General features: G+C 31.7%; 1 protein-coding gene across 1 annotated transcript; it reads right to left on the bottom strand.

The window, feature by feature from the left end:
• Nucleotides 1-585: 585 nt before the first annotated feature.
• Nucleotides 586-4,378, bottom strand: LOC139857010 (glutamine synthetase nodule isozyme). The gene is made up of 12 exons (XM_071845719.1): nucleotides 4,239-4,378; nucleotides 3,110-3,149; nucleotides 2,894-2,997; nucleotides 2,731-2,779; nucleotides 2,524-2,630; nucleotides 2,348-2,435; nucleotides 2,116-2,244; nucleotides 1,955-2,029; nucleotides 1,820-1,873; nucleotides 1,693-1,730; nucleotides 1,431-1,590; nucleotides 586-982 (listed from the first exon to the last, which is right to left on the bottom strand). Exons 1-12 carry the CDS (start codon nucleotides 4,310-4,312, stop codon nucleotides 836-838), a joined length of 1,065 nt encoding a protein of 354 aa, XP_071701820.1. The 5' UTR covers nucleotides 4,313-4,378; the 3' UTR covers nucleotides 586-835.
• Nucleotides 4,379-8,961: the final 4,583 nt, after the last annotated feature.

Below are 8,961 nucleotides of genomic sequence, written 5' to 3'. Positions count from 1 at the left end.
ATGGAGATCGGGTCACGACAACAAGACGAAATTATGGTTATTATTACTTCATTGCTTTGGTTGATATGGTGGCACCATAACGATGTTGTTTTCAACAACGCATTTTTGACTCGTAGAATTTTATTTGATTTTTTCAGATGTATTCTTTAATTGGCTACAAAATAGAAGCAACATGATTTCCAATCGGAATTCATGGCTTGTAAAGCTTTTGTAATTTTTTCCTAGCTACTTCCCAGAGTTTATATAAAATTTTGTTGCCGTTAAAAAAAAAGCTAATGAAACGCAACCTAAATCTATATAAAGCCTAAACAAAATTGAATGTTATATAATTGAAAATTTTTGCACCATCTTACCAAGTAGAAAAAGGAGTGCCAACAAAGACATTACGTAATAATCTTTTAATATTGTTGGGTAAACAAAGGGGCCTTTGGCCACAGTGGGTTGTTAATATTCCTGGTTATTGTACTACGCTTATTTTATGTTTGCCATACTTCAAAAAATTTGGGTAGAACAATGCAATACAATTACAATGTCAACAAACCTGAAATAAAATTTAAAATAATAAATTAAAACAAACAGAGCGTATGACAAAACATTAAAAGACATTGTTATTAGACAATAGAATTATCATCGTTATTACCAACACAATAGGGGAGATGGAGATATTAACCATACAATATGTAGCAAACTTCAATTAGTACCAAATATTGAAAATACAAGTAAGAACTAAAAACAGAACCAAAAATATGTGAAATACACTTCAAACTCCCATATTTTTAACCATATTAATCTCCCCCCAAAACACTTCACATTTTGATGATCAGCAACACCCGTTTTACAACAGGATCGTGGTCTCGGCAATCATTGATGTAACAACATATGGGTCCATGTTGGAAGCGGGCCTACGGTCCTCAAAGTAACCTTTCCCATCTTTCTCTGTGTCTCTTCCAACACGAATTGAAGCACCACGGTTTGCAACACCCTACATAATATACAATCTAGTTAGTACACTGTATATTTGCATCAAATAAAAAGCTTCGTTTGGTTAAAAGAGCTTAAAGCTCTTAAACGGAGAGAAAAATTAGAACCTATTAGAACTAGCATCTGGGAAGAAGAAAAAAAAAAACTTTTTTTACAGTTTAAGCTAACCTGTCAAACACATAAATACATTTAAATAACTAACAGCTAACAGATTAGCTACTAGCTAACAACTTTCAACTACCACCAGTTTTACCAAACATACCCTACAGTTACAAAACTTTTACAAAATCTAGTTTATAATATTTGACGGACGGTTAAATCACGAGAGAAGAAACTGAGAGAATACATGTGATTGGTCAACGTATTATGTCACATCATTTTGTACAAATTCTTTTGTAAAGTTTTTCTAAGTGTAGCATTTTTCATGATAGAAAAGAAACGATACGTACCCATTTGAAGGTGTTGATGTCAGCAGTCTCGTGTTTACCGGTGAGCCTGCGTTCATTGCCTTCACCATAAGCCGCAATGTGTTCCTTGTGCCTCTTACCCAACTTTTCAATCGCTTTCTTGATGATCTCGTATCCTCCCTCTTCCCTCATCGATTTCGTGCTAAAATATATATTATGTAACGAGTAAGATAAAGATTATTTGAAACATTACCTTTTTAAAAAGGTTTTATGACTTTTGATCAGTACATTTGCAAATATATACCTGTAGTTTGTGTGAGCACCAGCACCATTCCAATCGCCCTGTTCAACATCACGCATTCAAAATCAATATCGTTCGCTTTTACATGTGCAAATTAAAAAAAATAAAAAAAGTCTAAAAGAAGACTCACGGGAATAGGTTTTGGGTCGAATGAGACCACGACTCCAGCAATCTCAGTAATCCTCTGTCAAAAAAGAAACATTAGTTTCAACATCAAAAAATAGATCAAATTCGATCTTTCATAATAAGGATATTCGTTAGTTACCTCAAGTATGTAACGAGCAGCCCACAATTCATCACCAGAGGCAATACCAACTGTCGGTCCAACTTGAAATTCCCACTGCGTTTCGCATAAAATACAACTGTTAAGTTTTTACAAAACTTTTAACAGAAACAGGTAGAGTTAAAAAGTGAATAGAAATTTACCTGTCCTGGCATAACTTCACCGTTAATGCCGCTGATATTAATACCAGCATAAAGGCAGGCTTTGTAGTGGGCATCAACGATATCGCGTCCAAAAGCCTTATCAGCACCAATACCACAGTAATATGGCCCCTGAATTGCATTAAAACAAACACATTTTTCAGTACAAGTTTCTAACAAAATTTGGTTAAAAAAGGTGTAAACTTTAATTAGTTTTGAGATGGAGATTAATTACTTGAGGTCCAGGGAACCCTCCTTGAGGCCAGCCCAAAGGCCAGTTGACATTCTTTTGCAACAATGTATATTCTTGCTCTAGCCCAAACCTATTACGTAAAATCGAAAAATATAAGCATTGAAATTAGATATTAATCGAATATTTGTAGATGCGAAATGGTAATCGTTAAAACGTACCAAGGGGCTTCCTTCTCTACTTCAGGGTTACTGAAGATTTTAGCAGCAGCATGCCTTTTGTTTGTGGGAATTGGCTCGCCAGCAGGGGTGTACGCGTCACAAATCACCTATTTTTTTTTTTTTTAAAACATTAGTATGTTAGAAGTTTGTTAGTTTTAATCTTATTCTGTGACAATCAAAAAGGATATTAGAAGTTTTAAGATGTACCAATATGTTGTTTCCTCCCCTGAATGGATCCTTGAAAATAGCTTGAGGACTGTTTCATTCATCAACATCACAAATGTTATTGATCATTGAACCAATTATTATTAATATATTAGTAATTAATAAAATAAATGGTGTTATAACAATGAACGGTACGAGTACTTACTAGATGATGACCTCACTGTCCTCGCCCGGGGCTTGACCTGTGCTCGAGCCATCGTAGTTCCACTTAGGCAACTTTTTGGGATCACTCACTGGCTCAGGAAGAGTCTGAAAAAAGTTATGAAAGCAAGCAAGAATCATATCATCATATTTTATTTATTTAATATTATTTGAATAAAACACAAAGAATGAGAATTTTGATCAAATTTAAAGTTCTTACTCTTGCTTTGCTTCGGATGTCCATACCAGATCCCCCAATCCTGTGTATATATAAATATAAATATTATTAAACATTTCCTATTTTCTATCCATATAAATAAATAAATGAAAACTTGAGGGTTGCTTCATAGTTTCATTTTAATGAATAGCACTAATAAATAATATGAATTGATAAATTGCTAAATTGATATTGAGATTAAGGTAAAGATGATTCAAAAGAATGTTAGTGATCAATCATAATGGTGTGTTAATTTTTTTATTTAACGATTATTTCGACATCGAATGTTCTAATTTGTCACCCACACACGCGTTAGGTGGAAACTCTTTGCACACCATCATCGTGGGTACCCGGTGCGCTTTGGATTAGAACTGAGTGGCTTAGGGCATACACCTTTATTCACCACAACAGAATCCTTGAGAAAACCTCTCATGAATTTGAACATGTGCCAACTAGGACTCAGATCCAAAGCTTATATCATTCAGGCAATGCCTCGGTGTTCATAACATGATAACATGATACATGAATTTAAATTAATATGATACATGAAATAAATTTAATATGATAGATGAATTCATAACATGATTGGAGGTAAATGGACCTAAATCAAACAAACCTCCATGAGAATCTCAAAAAAAAAAAAAAAAAATAAAAATAAAAAAATAAATAAATCTAATTTGCCTACTTTTTTCATAGTTGACCATAAAGTAAATTTTTTTAATTTCACATTGATCTATGATCAAGCAAAAAAAAGCAAAACCCCTGATCACTAATAATCCTGATTGTATATTTTTACCATCCCATATAGTATGTAGCATCATTTCAATCGTTGACTTTTTGTTATGATCAACCAAAACCAAAAGATCATGTTTGACTAACGATCACAAACACATAGATAAAGATCTAGTTACTATCAACACAACCACTAATTAACACCCATTAATCACACAGAGTAAGAGACCCAAACTACTAAAACACATGTAGAAAAACATAATAATAAAAATAATAAAAGTATCATGAATCATGTCGTAAAACAAGGGATTCAAGAATCTTGATGTGATGTGAAACGTATAATAAAGTCAAATTTTATGATAAAAAAAGGGATATATTGATTATATATAAAGAAACTAACCAAATATATTCTGCTATAATTTTCTTGGTGGAATCTGTGAGGTTGAGATTGATTAAATCGTTGAGGAGAGCCATTGTTATTGTTGATTATGAGAAACGAAATTAATGCACTCTCTCTCTCTAAACTCTGGAACTTTGATTTTTATGGAAATAAGAAGATGGTATAGTTGGCCTTTTATAGTCGCAGCTGTCACTTTTAAAAAATCAGTTGTTATAATATTTAAATTTAAATATTTAATTAATATTCTAATTAATATTTTGTTTAATTTGATTTATACTCCGTATTTATTATCTCTAAAGTAAACTTTGAATAAATCAATCCATCCATCCTATTTAAAAATTCGGGTGCATTGTTGTTGGTGACAATTATTTATATTTTTGAGAAATAGAATAAAGTAGCTTTGTGGAATCCTAATTGTTCCCTTCAAACTAGCTGAATCAGTTTTGGTGAGTTTTTTATTTATTTATTATAAATTATTATAAACAAACGGTACTACAAGAGTTATAATTTAATATTAAATAAATAAATTTCCCTTTTAAAACGTTATTTAAGTACTCGTTTCAAGTACATACGTTTATTTTTGTGATTATTCGTTAAAAACGAGCAGATACATTTTTTTATGGAAAGGCAAATTTTATTACTCGAGATTGGGCCAGGTTGGAGCCTAGCCCAGGTTACAAAAAAGTATGACCACATCAAGAATCACGAGTCTGCAGCATGTCTAGAACTAAAAACATCCTCAGAATGAGGCAAAACTACATCAACACAATAACACCTAACAAAACACAAAACACCTAATAAGCTGCATAGTATACAATCGAAACAGGAGGTATGTTGCAGAGAGAGCAACTATGCAAACCCGGTCCGCCTGTCCTTCGGGATGGTTTAAGGACCGAGTTCCTGCAATATGATTCGGGTTTCCTCCCGAAAACGCGTACATAAGTGACAAATGTGAGTATTCAATGCCGACAACTTGGTTTAAAAAAAAACTACAAGCCAATAGAATTAACAGCAACACAGAGGATTGGATAGCCTACGTACGTAGCATTCAAAAGAGCTAAGTTTTTTTGTATTAGCGAGGAAACCCCCTATAAACGAGCATATTGACTCCCACATAGAGGGTAAATCTCGGATAATCAAACCCCCGAGTGCGAGACCTGATACCGGGTGATTTGCGCATACCCTTTAGTTACACTCCCTTTTTATACAATTTGACATAGCCAGGAATCGAAGGCAAAAGATTCAATTTTGTTCATTCGTGGACATTAAAGACAATAAAACTTTCGTGAGGTTATTATTTATGATAAGGTTAAATGATACTCATAATTCGTCGATCGAGTTTCGATTTCCGCCCGAACGTGTGTGATACGTGCAAATGATGAGGGTCGTTGAAATAAATGATCTACTGATGCCAAAAAACCGCCGTTAAAAAAAAATTCGGTACTGTGGCCATATTTCTATGTTGGATGTCCTTCATGTGATTGCTATGTTGAATCTCTATCTCATTTGATGTTTTTGTGCCCGATTCTCGTGACTTGTGGAGAAATGTGTCTATTTGGATCGAGTTTGATGTCGGCATCATTTGTTTCTTGGAACAACGGATTGAATGGTATGATTCGTGGTCTGTAGCTCATTCAAAGAAGGTGTTGCTTTATCCGATTATGAAATCTACGTTTTAGTTGATTTAGAGACATCGTAATGAAGTTATTTACCTGGATTCAGCTTTGAAAAAGGAAATTTTATTTGATTTAATTCGTTTTCATTCTTTTTCATGGTTGTATGACTTGTATCATAGGTAAAAATCATATTGGTTGGCACAATTGACTACTAAAGCCACTGTAAGATGTATCTTTTTCCTTTAGTTTCTTGTTAGAGGCTATATATATATATAAATATCATTCGTGGTTTAAAAAGGTATACTGTATATATATTGTGGCCAGATTTCAAAGAGTGGTAGCAAATTATGTAATACAATTATATACATTATGTAATAGTTTTTATTATGTAATAGTTTTGTAGTTCGTTCATGCACGCAAAAGTGCAAAACACACACACACACACACACACACACACACACACACACACACACACACACACACACACACACATATATATATATATATATATATATATATATATATATATATATATATATATATATATATATATATATATATATTCGTAGGATCAAGAGGGAAGTAACCAATCGGGGGGAAGCAAAAACTTTTTTTTTTCGTTTTTTGAAAAAACTTTGTTCACGAAAATTATAGATGAGATGAAAATATGAACATTTAATAAAGACACTTTATGATAAATGTTTTTATTTTGGCGGGAAAAACGCTCGAAGAACTAATATATAACAATTATCGTGTTTTTCGAGCGTATGTTGAGGTTTTAACTATTAGGGTTTAGATATTAGGGTTTATAGGGTTTAGATATTAGGGTTTAGAAATTTAGGGTTTAGGGTTTAGATTTAGGATTTAGATTGAGTTTTTAACACGAACGGTTTAGAGTTTAGGGTTTAGGGTTTGGTGTATTGAGTTTATGGAATAAACCCAAAGCACCAAACCCTAAACGCTAAACTCTAAATCGGGCTAAATTTTACCTCACAAAACATGGAAAAAAAAACGTTCACATTCTTCACGAACAATATTATTTTGAATGTTATTTTTGTCGATCGTTTTCCCGCCTAAATAATAACATTCATCACGAAGTGTCTTTTCTAAATGTTCATATTTTCGTGTGATCTTGATGCCGGAAAAAAAATTCCAAAAAAATGAAAGAAAGAAATTCGAGCAAAAAAGGTGCACGGGCGAGAAAAAAAAGAAATTCGAGCAAAACTCAAAAACATAGACGAACAAAAAATTCATAGTCGAGCAAATTTTTTTTTTTTCAAAATGTAGAACACATTTTTGTTCGAATATCAGCATTTTTGTTCGAATATCAGCATTTTTGTTGGACTACCCGTGTGTTCTACATTTTTTTGTTCGACTATCAAAAATGTAGAACACAATTGTTCGCCCGCCTTTTTTTTGCTCGAATATCACTTTTTTGTTCGCCCTTGTCCCATTTTTTGCTCGAATTGCTCTTTTTTTGTTCGTCCGTGTCCCTTTTTTGCTCGAATTTCCCTTTTTTGCTCGAATTTCAGTGTATTTTTGAGTTCTCAGGGTTCTCACACAAAATAAATTCTCATTTGATCCCTCTAATATATATATATATATATATATATATATATATATATATATATATATATATATATATATATATATATATATATATATATATCAAACGGTTTTGATTATGCTAATTTGTCAATCAACCCGTAATTTAAGGGCCACATAAGAGGGAGTTTTGTCTCACAAAAATCTACACATGTATATTTTTTGTTCCTATTTTTTTAAACCTCACACCAAACCTATACATATGAATACATACACCACGTCATCATCTCACATGACTTTAATTTATTTTTTAATTAATTATTTAAATTTTCTAAGTACATGGGGAAGGTACAGAGACTTACTTTTTACATGATATGTCTTTTATCATGTGACCAAAAAACATTTTTTAAACTTAACACAGTTACCAAAGCCTTTTTAATATATTTTTATTCAAAAACCACTCAAGTATACACATCTACCAAGAAATTTCAAGGTATGTGTGTAGGTTTTTTAAAATTTGAAATTTGAACTAAAAGATTCCTAATTCTCTCCCCGTAAATATATAAAAATTAAATGCTTAGATCTACAAACTCAAAAAACTGTTCAATCTTTCTCTCTCTCTTCCTCATCTTCTTTGGCTCTCATCTTTTTATGCAATCAACTTTTAACTCGATTCTTCATGAAGGTATGATTTCATCGATTGAATTTCCAATATATTGTTACTGCTATTATTTTGTGCCTTGATCGGAGGTTTTGCTTTATAATGTAATGACCCGCACTTTTTCGATCGTTCTATACTTATAAGATTAATATTTATATAAATTAAACCTTACCAACATGATAAGCAATCCAAATTGTTAAGATTTATGTTTTTGAAAAGAGTTTTACACAACGTTTGACCGTCTAGTTTGACCGATGATATCACGAACTATACAATATATGATAATTATACATACATATTTAACATGATCTAAGGATGTTTTAATATCTCATTTTGTATTAATAACAAAAAGTCATAAGTATATTTTGAAACTACTAACTTAAGTTTTCAAAACAATAACCATACGTAACGTTATTTGACATAAATACTGATGATTTATAATGTTTATACATATATCGTATAAGTAATGTATTTAATCATTTTTAAAGGGCTTTTATACATAAAACAATATAAGTATATTTACAAAAGATAGTTATATTTGAATTCTCGTTCCGTTTCCTCAATAATCCTATACGTATATCTAGGGTACTATACACAGCTTCTAGAAGTATTTACTATTGGTATATACCAATAGAAATCTTCAATTATTGGAATAATATGTCATTCATGACATAATAAATTTTAACTTATCTTAGATATTTTCACTAAAAACCAAATTTTCAAGCCTATAAATAAACACCATTTCTAACTCATTTTTACACATTCATTTTCCAAATTTTACTTCCAATTTTCACACACACTTGCAAGAACTCTCTCAACTTTTATTTTACTACTTCTTTCCAGCAACTTTACATTTTAAACTTGAGGTAAAAACTCCACTTCAACTCTTTTTCAATTCATA

This window comes from Rutidosis leptorrhynchoides, chromosome 7 (assembly GCF_046630445.1).
Source record: "Rutidosis leptorrhynchoides isolate AG116_Rl617_1_P2 chromosome 7, CSIRO_AGI_Rlap_v1, whole genome shotgun sequence".
Classification (NCBI taxonomy): Eukaryota; Viridiplantae; Streptophyta; class Magnoliopsida; order Asterales; family Asteraceae; genus Rutidosis; species Rutidosis leptorrhynchoides.
The sequence above is the reverse complement of the archived record's forward strand: the minus strand, read 5'-3'. Positions and strand labels throughout refer to the sequence as shown.